This window comes from Clupea harengus, chromosome 12, assembly GCF_900700415.2.
Source record: "Clupea harengus chromosome 12, Ch_v2.0.2, whole genome shotgun sequence".
Classification (NCBI taxonomy): Eukaryota; Metazoa; Chordata; class Actinopteri; order Clupeiformes; family Clupeidae; genus Clupea; species Clupea harengus.
Genome location: NC_045163.1, coordinates 4,369,265 through 4,390,412, shown reverse-complemented (window position 1 = coordinate 4,390,412; position 21,148 = coordinate 4,369,265). Strand labels below are relative to the sequence as shown.

The 21,148-nt window shown below is 43.6% G+C and overlaps 1 protein-coding gene across 1 annotated transcript in view; it reads left to right on the top strand.

Annotated features, from left to right (window-relative positions):
* gfra2b (GDNF family receptor alpha 2b) overlaps window positions 1-20,869 on the top strand; it is a 41,759-nt gene extending 20,890 nt beyond the window's left edge. The window contains exons 5-9 of the mRNA XM_012839922.3: window positions 7,714-7,823; window positions 8,343-8,483; window positions 8,832-9,028; window positions 18,679-18,729; window positions 19,241-20,869. Of these exons, the coding sequence (XP_012695376.1) occupies window positions 7,714-7,823; window positions 8,343-8,483; window positions 8,832-9,028; window positions 18,679-18,729; window positions 19,241-19,393 (652 nt within the window). The 3' untranslated portion in view covers window positions 19,394-20,869. The remainder of the gene's footprint in view (window positions 1-7,713; window positions 7,824-8,342; window positions 8,484-8,831; window positions 9,029-18,678; window positions 18,730-19,240) is intronic.
* Window positions 20,870-21,148: the final 279 nt, after the last annotated feature.

Genomic DNA, 21,148 nt, shown 5'->3' with positions numbered 1-21,148 from the left:
TTTAAAAAAAATTGAGAATAGTTGGATGCACCACGATTACTCGAGTTTGCTCAACAGGACAAACAAGAACATTGTCCCCATAAATAGAATGAGTGCCCATGTAGCAGGTGATTGAATTTGAACACTGATCATCATCAGCCAAGTTAGACGTGGACAGCTAAACGGGTGATCATCATATGTAAATGGCACTGATCACCACTGTGTAGCTGTGTGCGTGCAAACTGTTTAACAAGTGTTTAAGTGTTAAGGTGTTGACCAGAAAAACACAGGCTAAACATCGTTCGTAAATACGGCCCTCAGTGGTTTACCCTGAGGAGTAAGCTCGTCTGGATCGGTCGATGTTGGCTGCTATGGAATGGTGTGGGTAGGATTTGAGGACATTCTGTGTAAATGGCCTTGAAACCAACCAGTTTTTAACGAGAGGCGTAATGCCAAAGACAAATCGCCTAACATTTATCTGCACTGGTATGCCGTCTTATAAATGTCCTTACTGCGACCAACCAGTCTACATATTTAGGTTCTTTCTTTATTTCAAGAGCCATGCCAACTACATAATGAACTAAATCAAATAAAATGGGTATCCTGTATCCTGAATACAAAACCAGATCAGATCTCCATGTTGATGTTATAATGTGCAACGGGACTTGAAGTTGTCTGCCAGCCCTCTGTCCCTCTCGAAGGTGATGTAATACACCATGATTTAGCCATTAGGTAAGGTTGTCTTGTTTGTACACATGTAGTGTTGAGTCACCCAAAAAAACGTCCCTCCGAGGCCACTCTCCTAATTATAGACAGGGCAGTGAAGGGTTGGCCTGAATGTCCTCATATAGGGTGTGATTGATGGCCAGCAGTGAGAGTCTGTGCGGTGTGCTTGGCCAACCCTGCTGCGTTGAGCACTCCATCAGTCTGCCACAGACCTCCAGGTATCACCTTGCTCTTGCCCACTGTGGAAAACTGGAGGACATCCAATAGAATGGGCCAGGCATAGCCATCCTGCCAGGCATGGAAGTCCCTGCTAATGTGCGCTATTTAACCCTGACCCGACCACGGCGACTCTCAATGGCTCACGTCAAACTAGGAAGAGAATGCCTGTCCACACCTGAAATAAGGGACATTATTGTAGTGACACTGAAGATGAAGAAAGTTTGCGGTTTATGAAAGTGTATTTCAAAGCAAAGCAATAACAATTACAAAACGAATGCACAGCCAGCCTCTGTGGTAGTCCTCCTATTCAGAGGGGATTATGGTATTAGTTTATTTACAGTATGGAGTCTGCAGACGCCAGGGATATGATGCTTGGTTGATCCTTAAAAGCTCTCTCTCTCTGCCTCTCTTGTTCGCCTCAGATGGGAGTGCAGACCCTGACAGCACAGGGACTATCTCGTGTAGGAGATTAATAATTACACTGGCTGCTCTGTAAACACTGGGAAATTGGTAAAAGAGACATTCTCTTGTCAGAAATGGCCTGAAGTGGGTTAAAGGTCTCAATCTTTTCTGGGTTCTGTCCACGGTTCTTTGGTGATGACTTCTCTCATCTCATGCCTGAGCACACACGCCATTGCAGGATTTACGTGCGCTTTTGACATCAATTGTTCTCAGCAACATTCTGATCAAGCGAGCGCTGAGATGAAGTAGCGGCTTAGGCGGGCATGGGGAAGCCACGGCCACAGCCTGTCATGGCTGTGATTTATTTTAGGTGACACGGATCTAGTCCCTTCAGACTCGCTGCGCCGGCTGTCGTGTGTACATAGCTTAAATGGGGGGGCGGCCTCTGACAAGTGGGTAGGTCATGGACCTGTGACTCCTTTGAGGACCTTATCCCTCTTTGGGATTTTCTCAGCCCTCTGTGCTTTTCCTGTCTACCATTACATACATACACACACAAACACACACACACACACACACACACACACACACACACGCACACACACACACACACACACACACACACACACACACACACACACACCCATGCACAGACACAGACACACACACACACACACACACACACACACACACACACACCCATGCACAGACACACATACACAAATACACACACACACGCACAGACATACACAGACACCCATCATCCCTGTTTAGTTAAGACCTTCAGACTCTCAATGTAGCAGGAAATGAGCAGAAATGTGTCCATATGTTATGCTCCCTTGCCAGACAGGTCCATAACCACCCCCACCCCATAAAGTGTTACAATAAATACCACAACATAGGCAGCCCAAGGAAAATATATGCGTTAGAATCGTTTTCACTTAGATTTGAATCATTCCAACAATTTGGAAGCACCAGTCAGCTTAGCAATAAAGTATGTGGACAGGTTAATGACTTCACAATTGGGGTTCATTTAGCCCGTTGTTAATGCTCTCTCTGTTCAATTCCACTTGGAAATGAAGAAATCTGGTGTCACACCCGACTGAAATCCATAGAGCCCCACCTTGACTTTCAAATAATGCGAGTCGGACGTGTTCCGCTGGCCAAGCGGGAGTTGGAAATGAAGGCATGATGAAACAGCCGCAGTGAATCCCGGCAGTTGCTGCTCTAATTGCCGCGGGAACATCTCTCGTCACAGCATTCACACAAGTGAGCCAGGAAGGAAGACGGATATGCTCGTCTTAAAATATTTGGCCCTCATACCTTTTCTCCCCCTTTTTTAGCCTAAATATGGGAGATGGATTGTTTGAGGATGACCATGCTGGGCCTCTGCCAGGGCAGGAAGATGGAACTCCTCCGACCATCTGCTCATAAACTATCAGGGATAAGCATTCGATTAGGTGTTATGGGGGCTCTGCTGCTGCTGCTGCTGCTGCTGCTGCATGAGACTCAAGCTATTTCTTTAAGGCTGATGAGTGTGCTCATGCTGCTTTATTCCGACGGCTGTTAAAGTCTCGGGGAGAGGGAGTCGGCACAGTCCGTCTCTTCTGGAGGTGCATTTTAAACCGCAGCGGCAATGGGTTTCTGCAAAATGGATGTTGGCAGCAATTGCCACATGGATACAAGTTATAATCGTATCTGACCTTTCTTGGTATAACTGCCAGTCCTAAGTGAAAGCAAATAATGAGTGTTTGTAAAAATGAAGCACCCCATTCATCAGTATCTGACTTCCACTGTGCCTACACACACACACACACACACACACACACACACACACACACACACACACACACACACACACACACACACACACACACACACACGGGATGTTTATTCAGCTTCACAGACCCTTGTAGACAAGAGGGAGTCTTGTGCGCACTGCAGTATAAAAGGGAGTAATGACAGAGAAGCCCTTGCGCTGCTTTCATTTACCAGTTTAATTTGTGGTGATATGCCTGCCATGGGCCCGAAGCTATGTGTTATCTCTAATCTACCACCTTTAAGTGTTTTGATGTTAGTGTCTCTGTATGTCTCTCTCTCTCTCTTTCTCTCTCTCTCTCTCTCTCTCTCTCTCTCTCTCTCTCTCTCTCTCTGTGTAGCTACATTGCACCCCTACAGGAAGACAGCTTGGATGCTAAATCAGTTTGACATTAAATGGCCTGAATTAAGATAGTCTCAGAGGATGGAACTTGCCGTCACAAATCATGAACCCTTTCCAGTCGTCTGTGGGTAATTCCATGTCACATCATCCGATTTGAGAACATTTTCCTGACTGACCATCTTTATGTAAATAATGTCATTGAACCCAACAATTAGTGTGCAAAGTATTCAGCTTGTATCTTCATTAGTTTCAGAAATCCGGAGGCTTAAAAAAAGGGTCGTGGCGTGCGAAAAAAATGAGTGTTACTGAAAAGTTCCATGTCATTACTTCATGTTAGGTGCTAAAATTCATGCTATTAGCCTGGTCATTGTCTGCTTTGTGTTCACCTGTTCCTTGTTGTGCTTAACCAATGATGTTTCCCCAGTTTGGTTTTCCTTGGGTATTTATAGCCCAGACTAATTAACAGAATCAGGTGATCAACATTTAAAAGATCTGAAGTGGTTCAGTGTGATGACAGTGATCCAAAGCATGAAATACAATTTTTAACTTGGCAAATATGCAACTGTAAGCCAAAAAGACACCTTATAGTGTAGAACAATCCTGGAAAAGAATGACTTTGTGATATGTTAGCAACACGTTTATAATTATAATTGTCATAATTGTCAGACTTTAATCGCACAAGCGACACACCACACACTGCAACACACGTGAATACATGGAGGCGACACAGGACACACACACACACACACACACACACACACGCACACGCAGGCCTGAGGTCGTTTGTGAATTTAGCTTCTGCATTTATCCCATCCCGGACTGTCCTTCCTCCAGGACCCCAGGAGCAGTGAGCAGCTTTTTTTTTTTTTAAGCGCCTGGGGACCAGGTGAGATGAACCGTCTGTCTTGGTCAGGGACCGACGAAGAGTGTTCTGTTCTTTTGCAGGCCACGACCCCTTTTTAAAGCCTCCACATCTCAGAAACTAAAAGCAGAAAATGTTGCACCCTAATTGTCAGATACAATGACATTATCTACATCAAGAATGATGCAAATCCAAGATGGCCAGTCAGGAGGCCTCTGTTGATTTGACATGGAATGACCCCTGTGAGCTTTTTCCAGGCATTATTTTACCATTTTATTTCAAGCGGCTGGCTGAGGTTGCCAGTATTCCTGTGAATGTGCGGAGCTGCAGTAACAGGTGGGGTTGGGATGGAGGAGTAAGATATTCTGACTGGGGATGGGGATCATGACAGGGAGCTTTGTGAGGTATGAGGGCAGTTAGTGAGGCCCCCACGTGGGGCTGCTGGGGACACGCGGTGGGGTATTAGCATGGATAATGGGGGGTTTCGAGTTTTGTCGGCCTTGCTTATCAGGGGCACACATTTACATAGCCTGGCCACTAATGTTAATTTCAACATGGAGGAATGTAATTACCAATGTAAATCAGGAGCTCTGGTGGGGGATTTGTTAATCAGGAGGGCGTTTACAAGGCACTTACTACGAGCCAAAAAAAAAAAGTAATAAAAAAAAAAGAATGAATTTCCCAGTGAATTGTTTTCCCCCATCTGCCTTTAGCCTTGCCTAATGGGAGCAGCAGAGCCACATCCTCTTTGCCATGGTCTAATATGGAGCTCCATTTTAAACAGATTACCTTCAATCCTTCGGGTCACCTGACTGTGCTCTTCCATAATGCAACAGTCCTTTATCAGCAATGCTCCTGCTTCTCACCTTAATGTCAGCATGCTGATAGGTGAGGCTTCCCCTGGGTGATTCCAGAGCAGGGATATGGGGAGCACATTCATCATTTATTTCTATCATGCTGCCGCCATGAATGACAGTTCTGGGTCAAGTACACTAATTCACCGTGCACATATGTTCACTGTGCTAGGTAACGATCATATTTTGTTTGCGTCTTCATAGGTTTCAGAAACTGATAAAAGTCAAAAGACTAGCTCTGCACAGTGTGTATTTCTATGCCTTCCACTAACAAGCACATGGAATTCTTATTCTTATTCGTGTCCTTATTTCACACATATTCTCTCTCTCTCTCTCTCTCTCTCTCTCTCTCTTTCTCTCTCTCTTTCTCTCTCTCTCTCTCACACACACACACACACAGACACATTACTTTAATCACCACTGATTAAACCCAATCAAGTCTGATTGGTATATTGAATAATTATCCTGCTTTGGAGAATGTGGACAGTCTATATATATATTGTATGCACGCACTCTGAGATTACAGCCATGATTGTCTGCTGCCGTGTGCTTATGACATCATCATTTGTCACCTCCTGACTTAAATGAAGGCTTGCCATGACTCACTCACACACACACTTACCGTACGCATGATTGACACACTCATCCTAGTTACATGGCACACTGCGTGAGGACGGAAACACATTTGCCTGTTGGTGAGAGAGAAAGACTGAGCGGTGAGGGTGACCTTTAAGCAGAGGGAGTGTGTGTGTCGGGGTTGGGTGGAGGGGAGTGTGTGTGTCGGGGTTGGGTGGAGGGGAGTGTGTGTGTCGGGGTTGGGTGGAGGGGAGAGTGTGTGTCGGGGTTGGGTGGAGGGGAGTGTGTGTGTCGGGGTTGGGTGGAGGGGAGTGTGTGTGTCGGGGTTGGGTGGAGGGGAGTGTGTGTGTCGGGGTTGGGTGGAGGGGAGAGTGTGTGTCGGGGTTGGGTGGAGGGGAGTGTGTGTGTCGGGGTTGGGTGGAGGGGAGTGTGTGTGTCGGGGTTGGGTGGAGGGGAGTGTGTGTGTCGGGGTTGGGTGGAGGGGAGAGTGTGTGTCGGGGTTGGGTGGAGGGGAGAGTGTGTGTCGGGGTTGGGTGGAGGGGAGAGTGTGTGTCGGGGTTGGGTGGAGGGGAGTGTGTGTGTCGGGGTTGGGTGGAGGGGAGAGTGTGTGTCGGGGTTGGGTGGAGGGGAGAGTGTGTGTCGGGGTTGGGTGGAGGGGAGAGTGTGTGTCGGGGTTGGGTGGAGGGGAGTGTGTGTGTCGGGGTTGGGGGAGGGGGGGGGGGGTGCAGTGATCTGCGGCGCAGCCCTCACAGGACCTGTCTGTTCTGTGAGGTCCAGTAAGTACCACACAGAGAGCACATGTCTGGCCCGCTAACCTGCTGCGCTGCCCTGAGAGATGGCCCCGTTAACACCTCACTGCAGGGGTCACTGGGGGTCATTAGGGCTGGAAGGAAGGAGCCTCCAGGATTCTGAACTCTCACATCCCTGAGTGGAGGCCTCTGAGCAGCTTCATCACCCCTCCCCTGCGAGTACACATACACACACACACACACACACACACACACACACACACACACACACACACACACACACACACACACACACACGTCTGATTCACTCACTAAATCAAATAAATGAAAACCGACCCAGCGGGGCTCAGCCAATGAGAGCCCAGGCTGATGCAGAGTTCACATGTACAGCATCACAGCGAGGGGGTTGGCTGGTGTAAGGAGTGCTTCCAACCTGGAATCAGAGCTGCTGTAACCCCCTGCCCTGCTCCTGTACATGCTGTGAGCCAGAAGCAGCCGTCTGTTTACTCTCTCTCACACACACACACACACACACACACACACACACACACAAGTGGTTCACCTTGGAATCAGTGGTGCTGTAACCCGGCTGCAGTGCATGCGGTGAGCTCGAAGCAGGAGTCTGTTTACGTCACAGTCACACATACACACACACATACACACACACTTGCACACATACAAGCCTCCCTGCTTCAAGGGGGGGATTTGAGGCATATTTCTCTGGTTTTGGAGGGACCACGAGCACTCAAACAGAAAATGGACTCATGTCAGGAGCCTGTGGCGGAGCAGTTAGGGACTGTCAGAATGCGTTTGGTGATGCACAGATGTGCATTGTCTCTGTCAGATCTTCTATGCCGATTCCAATGGCCATGATCGCAGAGGCCAGGACTGCTATAAATAAGAGCAGTGTGTGTGCAAATCTCCGCTGTCCACTTTTATCCAAACAGACTAAGGGGGAGGGAATGAGTGCAAGAGAACGATAGTGAGGATAAATAAGACCATCAGAGTGAGCGAGAGAAATGTATACCACACGCATGAAAATGGCAGAACACATCATTAATGAATGAATGGTATAAGATATTCTGATCAAAAGGTATTTAAAGAAATATGATCAGTAGTAATATTCCTTTAAACAGAAACTTCTCTCAATTTTGATGGTTTTATCTCTATTTTTTTGTTGCATAGGTCTCGACTGGCTGACTTCCACATGAACTGCCAAACGACTCGACTTACAAAAACAACCTGTCCGAATGATAACTATTACGGTTGTCTCATCTCTTATGTAGGACTTATTGGTGAGTAAACTGTAAGCACCCAAACCTACCATTGTATCTCAGCTATTTGAAGGTTAGGTTGAGATATAGGCTCTTATATCTTATATTATATCAACTTGCTGTAAGGTAGAGTTTATTATCTAAACTTCATGCTGTAATGAAACTGTAGGCTTATTTAATGTGAACATAAATTATGCATGCACACAGCTAAATTAAATATGAATTGAATATGTGAATTGAAGACCTGTTTCTCACCAAAAAAGAATATTAATGGATGTGGTGCAATTTAATACTCGTCCCCAAACACTAAATATCCAAACCAAAATGCCACCCTCAGCAATGTTCTTTCCTGAAATGTAGAGTATTTTCATATATTTATAGAACAATATAATAAATATGATATATTTAAAAAAAAATGTAGTGCCTTTGGGTTCTCATTCAGTGCTGTGGTGGCGGTGTGGAAATTGACAAGCATCTCTCTAATGTATGTTGTTCCCCCGTCTTATCCACTTATCTTTGCCACTGGATTTGCCTGACCAGGTCTGGACGTTACGCCGAACTACGTGGACGCCAGTCACAGCAACTTCAGCATCTCGCTGTGGTGCAGCTGCAGGGGCAGTGGGAACCAGGAGGAGGAGTGCGACGCCTTCCTACGCGACTTCAGAGAAAACACCTGTCTCAGTGAGCATCTGTCTGCCTCCTACACTTAACAGTCATGCCTCTGCCCAAGGGAGAGCCACTACACATACTCTTTCATGTTCACGGCTAGGGAAACGTGGCATGCTGGTCCTACATTAAGATATAATGAACCTGAATTATTTCTACTTTTTCTAATATCACACGAGGAAACAGCCCTGCATGCAGACATATCTAAACAAACACATCATAATACGTAAAGGTTCAGCCCTACATGCAGACATATCTAAACAAACACATCATAATACGTAAAGGTTCAGCTTTGGATGCCTCTGTTGAGTTGGCTTATGTTGACCGTTCTCGTGTGGTTCCCTTTCCATCATGTTCACACAGAGAATGCCATCCAGGCTTTTGGCTATGGCTCGGAAGCAGGCCACATACCCATGCTGGAGTCCCAGCCCTCTTTGCCATCTTTGCCACCTGTGCGCACGAACCTCCAGCCAGCCATCATCACCAAACCCTCCATCAGCTCCAATGATATCAAACCAATTGATAACGCCTGCATATACTCCACCTGTGCCAACCTGAAGGTAGGCAAAGCTGCAGGTTTTAGTCTTGTTATTCTATGCAGTTAGTTTGTTATGAATGTCTGGAATATGAGGAAACCCTCTCTCAGTGTGTTTTACTGTACGTATAGATAGACTTATAAAGTGAGGTTTATAATTAAATGCAAAGGTAAGAAAGGAACCTACTGTACATTATGTATACATTATACATTGGGGCATGTGTCTGTGTGCTTCTGGTATATGTGCCTTAGGGTTATTTGTCTAGAGGATTCAACACGGACCCCTATGATTGTTTATTATACATTCATGTACATGATGGGAAATTATGTAAACTGCAAATGGGGGGAAAAAAACATGCTGTAGCCTTTTAACTAAAGTGACAGAGCATAATGCAAAGTGACAGTGGATGGTAGATGGTAATGGGCTCATGAATAACAAATAACTATATGAAGCATAATATGTCCTCCCACCCCAATGTACTATTACAATTAGTTGAACATCCCACCACATACGTTACCAGTGTGTTCTCATTTGAACAACCTGCTGCTCATGGAGGTAGTATATCCACGTAAGGAATCTGCAGGCCACAGGTACATCATGCTATTTTAGAACTGGAGAGCTAGGCGGTGGTAGCGATTGTGTCAAGTTTATGTGGGAAGATTGAAAATTCACTTAAATAAACTAAAATATTACTCCTTTAAAAGATTTGCCTAGAGAATGTGTCATACATAAAGTACAATACAAAATGTCGTTTTATGGTAAGTTTGCCCAAGGCAATGCAATTCCCTAGCCTAAGGAGTGCATTTGTATGAAATGGGCTTCAAGACAAAATTATCCACAATATGTTTTATAATTGCAGGCAAAACCGTGTCTTGCATCTACTACCATGTGTGTCAGTGTGTGTTATTTACTGACTAATGTGATGTTGATTACACATACTGGCTTTACTGGGGGCAGCACTCAGCAGCCTATAACAGCTATAAGCTGTATTAGAAAGGTATAAATAGAATATATTAAATAGAATAGAATATAGAAATTTTCTGTGTAATGGTGAGTTTTTAGTTATACTCAGGAATTTATTTGGGAGGACATCATAAGTGGCTCAAACAATGAATTCAATACGGTTAGCATCCATAGTCAACAATTCTCTCCAGTTGATCTTCCTCTTCTCAACATTATGCCAGTTCATCCATTGCCCTTGCTTTGCCCGAGAAGCCGCTGCTGCTCGTCTAGTTCCCTCTTCTTGCTCACGACCAAAGCTGGTTGCCATCTGCCTCCTCTCTGGCAATGTACCTTTACCCCACGCTTTCTACCTGTCACCTGGCCCATTTCATCAGATTGACAGTATAACCATACTAAATTGCCATTTCATCAGATTGACAGTATAACCATACTAAATAGCCATTTCATCAGATTGACAGTATAACCATACTAAATTGCCATTTCATCAGATTGACAGTATAACCATACTAAAAGGCCATTTCATCAGATTGACAGTATAACCATACTAAATGGCCATTTCATCAGATTGACAGTATAATCATACTAAATAGCCTTGGTCTCTAAATAAAGGTAACCTGTACTTATGTCTTCGTAATGCAGACATTACCATGGGGAGTAGCTCTTTCACATTAAACCCTAATATAGCCCACTGGCATCACCCCCTCTAATTATAAAGCTCCATGTACATACATGCACAAATGTATACATGAATACAGAGAGATACATTAATACAACTGGGCACATGCATACATAAATGTAGACATACCTCCATGCATGTTTCATGCTGTTGGTAGCTTGTTAATCAATAGTATAGCAGTGGGAACAAAGCCTTTGCTGACTTGACCTTTTCTTTAAACAAGTGCTTTGCGTCGTCAGCCAGAAAAAAACATGCCTATGAAGGCATTTAGTGGGTGTTCAGAATCATGTGCTGTTGGGTCTTATTAGTGTCTTTGGTGTTGTTTGGTAAGGTAAGTGTATATCTGCATAGACCTTACCTCAGAATGTAATACCAGTGGAAAAACCAGTATTCATAGGTACTGCGGTGAGATTGCTTGAAGGGTACCAGGCTGTGCGTGAGTAAAGGCCTCAGTGATTGCACTTGTGAGAGTACCAGTGGCTGATGACGCCTGTGACTGATTGGGTGCAGGCATGGTTGAGAGCCAGTCAGAACTGATAAAAAGCCCAGGGCATATTCAGGGGTGTTGCCAAGAAAAAGACTATTTCTTTAGGACTGCCCACCCTTAACCGCCTGCCATCCATAATAAATATGCCCCTCAAAGGTCCCATTTAAACTCAACCCATGTCACCACCCCCTAATCCAAATGTGCACAGGTGCAATTGAATGTAATTATGGAAAACAAAAGTTCAGTAATCAGGAAATAGATAAACATGCTAATAGAGAGTTAAACAAGAGCAGTAGGGGCTAATTCTACATGCACTCAAAACAATAGTAGGAATATTTGTTTGGCTATAACAAACAATCAATAGTGTAGCATACAACTCCAGGTAGGGAAGTGTATGAAGTGAAATAAGTGACATAAAAAGGTGAACAAATTAACAGATTGTTTTGTTCACATCATACAAATGGATGCAATACAAATAAGATCTGGATTACACCTGCTTCTCCTGCTGTTTTCACACAAACAACAGAATATGTCATTAGTCACTGCTTACACATCTCCTCCCATGATTTTGTCTGTAACTCACATTTTTCCCATGACCCTCTCGTAAATGCGTATGCAAAAGTCAGTCTGCTGACACCCCAAGAGAGTGTGCATCTGAGGCTGCTACCAGAGAGGCAATCTACAAAGGAACCAATGCTTTCTGGGCAAGTCAGAGATCTGACACGTTAAAACGGATGAATGGTATGCAGCTAAGACCACCTGCTAAGAATCTTGATTTGCTTAGATAGACTGTTGTTTGCGTGGCAGAGGCGTACCAAAGGAGCGTGGCAAAGGAGTGGCAGCTCCTATTCTACATGGGCTGAAAAACAATCTGCGGGGATTCCTGATTTAATAAAGACGGATTTCAGGAGTGACTAGAATCAGTGGCCAGTGGCTGGGGTACCTTTGTCTGTGATGAAGAGTGGGCTGAAGGGTGAAGACTAGATGTAGTGGGCTAAGCATTGGAAAGGCTGGAGATGGGAAGCCAGATACAAACAGTGTCGTGATCACATTTGTGGGTCTGAGACGCAGGGATGTAAGGCTAAAAGTAGAAGTAGGGCATGTAAATGCACTACATCTCAACAGCCCAAGAAGCCAATAAAACATGGCTGTAGATGTGAAATCAGTGTGCTTGGACATACATCCATTGCATTTTAAGGTGCTGCTCAGGTAGTGTGTTTGGACATGAATCTTTTGCTAAGTGTTCTAAGGCAGAAGGTGAGAAGGCCATTCAGAGCCAGTTTATAGAAGAAGAAAAAGAATATCAGATAGGTATACCTTAGCGGTTGAGATCTTAATCTTATTGAATGTATGAGCGTATGAGATGTTTGTGTATCAAAGCTGGGGAAACTGAGTGAGTGGCTGGAGTGAAAACATTTAAAGAAGGACCAAGCTGTCCAGTAGGACTGGAGTGTCCTGGGAGTGAGAGCTTGGAGAGCTAGCTCAATCAAGATGGCCTGGAGATAGCTGACAGGATGGTGTGGTGGAAGATGGTCTCTGAGAAACTTGGCAGTGGCGTGGGGTGAGTGTCTTCTCCTGGTGCCTGGAATTCTGGAAATTGGAGCGAGAAAGAGTCTCAACTCTGTTTCATAGCACCCGATGGGTGCCGAAAACTCAGTGGACGGATCCATCGTGGCTCTGGGAAGGGAACAGGGAGGGGTGGAGGGGAAATGGGGAGGGTTGAAGGGGGAAAGGATACCGACTGGAGCTGTAAAAGGAGCGGAGGAACTTCCAGTTTAAATAACACAGTTCTAATGCACAGCAAAGCAAAATGCTAACTGACAGAGCAATTGCCCCTAGTGTTCTTTCAAGCAGCACATTTGTAAGTGCAGCACGTTGCCGATCATGAGCTGGTCACAAGCCACTACTGACATGTACACATGTTCTAAATCTAAAGAGCTTATCTCTTTCACATGCTTATATCTACATTGTCCTAGAGTGAAAGAAATATGCCGAAAGGGGTTGAAATGTACACAGTAACCACCAATTAAATGTCTACTATTGCACTACACATGATACAAAACCATATACCATATGGGAACATATGTAAAATAGAAGTGCAATTTTTAGAGTAAAGAAAAAAAATATTTTGGAAGGATGGACAAATCACCTGTGCTAAGATGCATCTCCAGGCTTGGTCTGGCCACATGCTATATGGATTTGGATAGCAGTCTATGTCAATCATATTACACCATGGCGAGAAAAGAATCCTCAAAATAGCCCAGTGAAAAGTCTTAGATTACCACAAACCTGGGTTCTGCAAACCTGCTCTGGAACAAGCATACTGTGAAGAATATGGGCAGTGTTGTATGGCCCGAATGTGGCATAGTGATGCAGTACACCGCTCTGTATAGTGGCAGCACAGAGTCCCATTCCCCCCCCTGCTGTCAAGGGACACTGATAATGGCCCTCTGTGCCATTCCATCTCTGCCCTGGTACCTGGAGGTTTTGGTGACCATGCAAATACACTCATAGAGAATTTCATGAGCATCTAGCTCCAATATTCATATAAACAGATTCGTCAATATGGTACAGTCAAATACCCTGGCTCTGTATGTAAGTTTGAAGTACTGGAAGTAGTGTTGCTTACATCCACATAGTCACATCACACAGATCTCCGCTGGATGATGTGTTACATTGTGAACACACAGTATTGATGTGGTTGAACGCTGTTGCATCATTTAGGAGATAATTTCGTATCTCTCTTAGCCTAGGCGGTCTAGTCCTTCATGCAGTCTTTGCTTCTCCACTCTTTAGATGATTAAAAAGCAGTGTGAGTGTGTGGAGTTTATTATGTGGTGGTCTGAGGCCCAACGTTTTTTTGTGGGGCACCAGGAAAATATCACCAGGAAAAGTAGATGGAGGAAAATAGAGGTGAGTTCAAGATTGAAGGAACTTGCTGAATGGACAGTAGAAACCCTTGGCCCTGTTAGCTCAGCATAGGAGACAATTAATCAATGCAATACATTCTCTATCAGTGTATATTACCAATGGCTGAACACTTCACTTTAACCCCAAACATTCATGTTTTGGCCAAAAATAATAATGAGTCATCTGTCGGACCATACAAAGAAAAGAAATCAGTCACATATTCTCTGTCAAACCCTCTCAGATTGGGGCACTTATGGCAGTCAGTACCGTAATTTCCGGACTATAAGCCGCTACTTTTTTCCCACGCTTTGAACTTCGCGGCTTAAACAATGACGCGGCTAATTTATGGATTATGATACCTGTGACTGTATACAGTGGCTTTGTGTTTACGGTGGCTTTGTGGAGCTAGGATGCTAGCATGGATGCTTAGCTCCACGCGATTTCTCAGTATCTCTCAATAACTTAACTAATTTAAAGCACTTTGAGCTGCATTCTTTTGCATGAAAGGTGCTATATAAATAAAGTTTTATTATTATTATTATTATTATTATTATTATAATGTCAAAATAACCACAGTCTACCGGCGTAGACAGAACACAACTCAAAACACTTTAGAAAATTCAAAAAAAGTTTACAACGATACAAATCCAGTCTTTTCAAGTTCTTTAGCTCACTGGTTTCAAACTAGCGTCTTTCTTCTATCTCGCTGTCTTCAATCTAACGTTCCTGTTTCTGATTGACTCTTGCAACTGTGCTCTCTTAAAGGAACAGTGCACTTATCGTAACTGGCAAAACTAATAATATGCATCACTATTGTATTACTTTTGATATTCATTTTAGCCTGTGTAAAGTTAATTTGTTTCAATGTACCGGTAGGCACCTGCGGCTTATAGACATGTGCGGCTTATTTACAGTGGGTGAGGCTTATATTCAGGTGCGCTCAATAGTCCGGAAATTATGGTAATGAAATAACGAAAGGCATTCACTTCAAAAGCGGTTCCAGGTTCCCCCAAATCACAATATTTCAGTCCTTTAGAGAGTGTTTGTAAGTGTGTGATAGTCAGTATATGCTATACTGTGCTGTATGGTTGCAGAGCCCGAAAATGGCCAAATACATTTTTTATTAGTTCTTGGGCACGTTCAAGTAAATTGTTGGCACGTTCAAGTAAATTGTTGGCACGTTCAAGTAAATTGTTGGCATGTTCAAGTAAATTGCGTGCATGTTACGGAACATCATGAGCTCGATCTACTTAAACACACCCACGATGTGGAGTAAATAGTGCACACATTGTATTACGTGTACACAAATACTTTTGTGCGCAGGTTATACTTTTATGAGACCACACTTAATTACTTTTGAGGGCACAATAAAGGAAAATGTGCGCACAGATTATTACAGCTAGAAAGAAAATTCAGCTCAGTGGTCACGGGATGAGAGATCAAAAAAGTCTGTGATAATATACTGTCGAAAGGTCAGAGGGGATGAAGCAAGAAAGAAAAAAGAGACAGGTAGTTAAGATGCTTCAGGTGTGCTTGGCTGATCGTGTTTTGGAACCTTGTTTAGTGTGTCCACGAACAGAAGACCAACAAGCATTCAGACTCTCAGAGCAAACAGACTCTCAGTCCAGTCTCCCTTGTGGTTAACCAATGTGATAGGTGAAAATTCACCCTAGTTACCTCAGGACTCCGGAGCTGCATAAAAGTATATTTATTAGACAAACAACAATTGCAATCGGGCTCACTCCCAGCACAAGGCTGAAAGTGAAGCAATGATAAACACATCGCACAAGGTTTATATAGACAGAAGTTGAGTGTTCAGCAGGGATAACCAAGTGGTGGATTTCTGATGTCCGAGGCAAGGATGGAAGTTTTGCAAGGTCGGAGGAAGCACAGTTCGACCCTTCTTATCACCTGGTCTAAGCATGCTCTTGTACATATGCAGACTAAGTGGCACCTAATACACACGCACACAGAAAAGCCATGTTCCTGCTTTCATAAGCACATGATTCATGCAAGGAATATATTAATACAAGGCACTTAAGAATATAATAATCAAGTCATTAACAGTGTTTGGAAATGATCTCCATCACAATGGTTGGTCACATGATCAGTAAGCGTATCCCTAATCTCGTCAGAGACGGCTCTCCTTCTTCTTCTTCTTCACCCTCGTCCTCTTCCCTGTCTATTTGTTGTCCTCCTCCTCTTCCTCCCTTCCTCCTTGAACTTGTCCTTGTCCTCGCCCCCTGCCTCTCCCTCCCTCCACTGTTCTAAACAGGTCATCTGGCCTCTGGCCTATTTATAGGACCACACTAAACAGGGCTCAACATTAACAGTTGCCCGGTTGTCCTTGGCAACCAAATTGACTGTATTTTTAAGATATTCATGAATAAAATAAAAATATTTCTCAGTGATATCCGAACATCATCTAAGACCCACTGCACTAGCCATGAATTACGGCAAAGTTTAGTGCGACTTTATTCCCACATGAAATGGAATGGAATGCCATTTAAACAGTTTCAACCATTTTTGTATTCAAACACTCATTTCTTAAAGACTATTGTAGTACACACATACACACTCAGAATGAAGGCTGATAATGATGGCAACCATTTAGTTGGGTTTGGCAACCAAAAGTTCATACCGGGTTGCTCTGTCTTCATGTCGAGCCATGCTAAAGCAGTGATTGGTGAGTGATCAGTTAAGCAATTAGTGTTCGCACTCTGGTGCAACATTTTGATTGGTTGTATTCGGAAGAGGCAAGCAAGTTACTTCCTATTCGCAAAAAGTTTGTGAAAACTGAGTGAAAGAGTATTAGGTGTGCAGATTTGGTGCAGGGTTTTGCTCTTTGAGTGACCGGTTTCAGAAAGTGTGTGAAATGTAAAGATTAAAGAAGTTAAAAATAACTGTAATTCTGGCATGATGTCTAAAGGCATGCTAGCAGTGCTTGGTAGTCATACCTGAATTCACAAACTAACTATGGTTATGGGATAGTACAAGCTAAAAGCTACCAGTGAATGAGGAAGTTAATGGGGAGGAGGTGGGATGCTGAGAGGTGAGGCCGAATGTGAAAGTGGGGGTGAGTGACCCCATGAACTCCTCTTGAACCTCTTAATAAAACATCCTGTGATGCACTGTGATCATACGAGGCGATCTGATCATACATGTTGACATGTTCAAACAGAGCTGGTGTTGTGCATTAGTGTAATTAAGGTCCTCAGGGGACTGTACAGGTAAATAAACAATTCTCTTAAACCATGTGGACTGCTACACAGATTGTTTCTTATAAGGCATGCAAAGGTGGGAAGTGGTGGATAAATGTCTGGTTTAGGCAGGATTGAGAGTGTGAATTTATGCGGCATGGCGCTGGGCGCATTTACGAACATGCGTCTGTTCGCCTGAGCGATTCCAGCATTTAATTTATTGGATAATCCATGTTTGTATGGGGGCTGCATTGTGGGAGCGCAGGCATTGTGCAGACGCTCGTCATATAATGCTCCCAGCGCTCGCTGAGCCGGGGACATGATTATTAGTCTCCAGATACTGCAGCAAATGACTGCACTCTCTCATCCGTGCTGAAGCAAATTACCAAAAACCCCACAGACAAGAATATCATGGAGTCACCCGGGAAATAACTGGTTTAATTTGTGTCTCTGGCAATTGTACTTAGAGGCACAAGTCTATCTCTGACAGCAGTTATTCGTCATAGGGTGCCCAGTGCCCCGCTGATTGCCCCATGCACTTGCAAGCTGAGTGGTTTGAACCTTAGCTCTCACTAAAGATGGTGGTGCTGTTCAACCAAGGTGAATATTCACTTTTTGAATCATAGTTCCCCCAACACTGGCTGCATAGTATTCATAATGCAAGTTACATTTCCTCGTGATGAACATATATTTTTTAAATCACACCTTTTTTCATTATTTTAATCTTTATTGACCCTATATTTTAGAATTTATGCAAGCACTTTATTTTTTAGTGAAAACTTTCCCAATGAAAACAGATTTGATATTCAGTCATAAAGAATAAAGATTATCCCAATATCCATTTCCAAACTACACAGTAGATTTCATTTTCCTCCCTGAACCACAGTAAGCTCTGTGAATAATTGATAAAGAGACAGCGTTGGAGAAGGGTGCTTTCACAATTTAACATAGAAGACCATAAGTTTAAGCATTTGATTATATGTGTAGATTTTCCTCATGTTGTATGACAGAATGGGAAGTAATGGGCAGTTCACTCTGCAGAATGAAAGCCACACTAGAAGAAACCAAAATACAAGAGCAGCTGGGAAGTGACGAGATTTAAAGAACTGCAGCATCTTTGCATTTTACAGTCCATCTGTCAATTCAGATTGTGAACTCCAGGTGGTTTCTACTTTCCAGTAGATGGACTCAGCAACAGCAACTGAGTCTCCTGTTATGACATAAGAGCTTATGATATAGAGCCATATGTTTAACTTTTTTAGCATTTAGAAGTCCAACGACATGAGCAGCTTGGAAACCAGAAACTGAACTTTTTAGTCATACACAACCTTGGCACACTGAGGCAACTCATAAGTTTGTACCTATACTTTTTAGTTCTGTTTTAAGGGTTAAAGTTGTTTATTTTTGACGAGTAAAGTTGTGTGTGTTTACTTTGCAGGACAATGGTAAGAAGTGCACTCCCTCGGATGCTTACGAATGTGCAAATGAGGTAAGTGCACACGGTTCCTGTTTGGGTAGCCCTCAAGCTACAGAGCATAGAACATCACTGTATCACCTGGTGTAAAGGAGAAGGACGTTTTGTCACATGGATTGTTTATTGGTATCCTCTCAAAGACCTATAAAACTCTAATGCTAGAAGCTTTATGCATCTTTGTAACATAACATCCTTGTTTACTTCCAGTGGCCAGCCTAGGACTTTTACCACTGTAGTCCGTTTTAATGAAGATGCATTTGTAAAGTTAAGACTTTTGGTACATTTCTAGCGATGTGTATACTGAATGTCTGCATTAGACCATTCTCTGCATTTGGAGATTGAAGAAATAAATGTAAATGCTGTATACATTTAATTCTATCCCCCATGACCTACAAATTCAAATAAGCATGGAGCATGGGCGCATCGGCTCATTTCTGAATTCTGAATGTTTGTGAGGAGGTTGCCTGTGTGATTGTTGCTTGGCTCTCCGCCAGTAAAATGGCTGCCCTGCTATCTCCCCTGGCAGAACCTGCTGGCCCCCGGCATGGAGGGCTCTATTGACACCATGGGCTCCCATCAGGCAGCAGACGAGAGCGCCAGGCAGTCGTCTGCAGACCCCCGCCACCTGTCCACACCAGTGGCCCTCCTGACGGGCATCATCCTCAGTCAGGCCCTGTAAACATCCCTGAGTCCCACCCTCCACCCACTGCACCAGGATCATCATGAACGCACTTGAGAACTTGACGCCAACCTCACTCTCACTCTCCCATTGCATCGTCAAGCAACCCTAACAACCCCCCCCACCCCCCACCCCCCAACATGGACATTAAGAGTGAACATCGTACAACATGCTAACGTGCTTTTAATAAAAAAAGACTGCCGTGTCGTGGAATTCACTCTTACCTCAGCCTGGGAGTGTTCAGAGAGCTCGCTTTTTTCTTTCTTTCTGCTGACTCCCCGACCACAGGAGGGGTGGAGCAACTTGTGAGAAACAGCAATCTCTGCCAGGCTCCCTGCTGCTCCAGAGATCACTTCAAGGTAACTGATGGAGAGAGAACAGCAGTTGACTTTTTTTTCATGTTCAGCTCAATTGGGAAGCAAAATCCCACAAAAAAGGCATGAGTAAAGACACAGAGTGGCCAGTGTCAGGCTGAGAGACACTGCTGTTGTGTTAATTGTAACCTTGTAGAAAGACTCCTCAGTAAAATGCCCTCTGCGTCTCACATCAGCATTCACAGCACTCCTGTCTCGCCTCGCTCACTCACTCGCTCGCTCGCTCGCTCGCTCTCCAAATTCCCTCTTTCCTTGAAAAACAATCTAAATCTATCTACTGCCTTCACCATAAAAAAAGGGTTTTATGGTAGTTGTACAGTCTACAGTCTATACATGGACATGATGTAGGTATGTGAACTCTTTTTGGAACACCACATTCTGTTGTTATGTCACAGATTTAAAAAAAAGAAAAAAAAATGTTTTAAAAAAAACGATTCGATTAAACATGTAAAGATCACACCTTAACTGTTTCAAGGGTGCATGGATGCCACCTAGTCCCACCCTTAATGTGTATCATGTCTTTGACTATAGATTACCATTCTCCTTTGCTATATTTTTCTGTCTTTTGGTTCCATTCGTTTTTATGAAACATTTGAAGTAAATAAAGAACTTAACTGTTTGTGAGAGATGGCAAAGAGATGTGCTGAGAACAGGAGGAAGATTGCCGTGTGAAACACGTCATGTCGGAGGAGGACTGTCTGTGCGAATGGAGCCCTCTTCTTCTTAAGGCTGTTATTATGTGTAATCTACAGAAAAAAGAACTGGAATTATATTCAAACAAAAAGCTTGATGGAGAGAACATGGCTACATTTGCAGAGAGAGTACATTGTTCTATTGGTGTATTTTCTAGTGTGCAATCTATTGTGTGGCCTTACTTTTTTGTCTTTGCTTTGTTCCTCTCTCTCTCTCTTAAGCAATGGGGTGTGGATAATGTTACTTACGGAGTGTAACCAGGGAGTGATGAGATGCCAGGGAGAGCAGTTCGGAAAACACAACTCTGTTGTGTTTCTGTTTTGTACTGCTCTCAACTGGGGTTGACAGACAGCTGAGAGCATTATGTGAAATATCTGTTCTGACCTAAATTAAATGAATAAATCAGTCATTTCTGTCTGGTTTTTGTTTATTTCATTTTTGCAATGGATATCCGTCACAGGCACCAGGTGAAAACACTGGAGTGGGATGAGTTTTAGTCACTTGGTAATTAACCATTTTCTTCAACATGAAATCAACATGTGCGACACATTTGAGTCTATTTGAATTAGACTTGTAATTTTCTTATCTTGGCCATACAGACCAGAACTGAACAAATCAAACATAATTGCAGTCATCATAACCATATTAATAACCCTAACCATTTTTCAGTGTTATCATGACCCCCCTC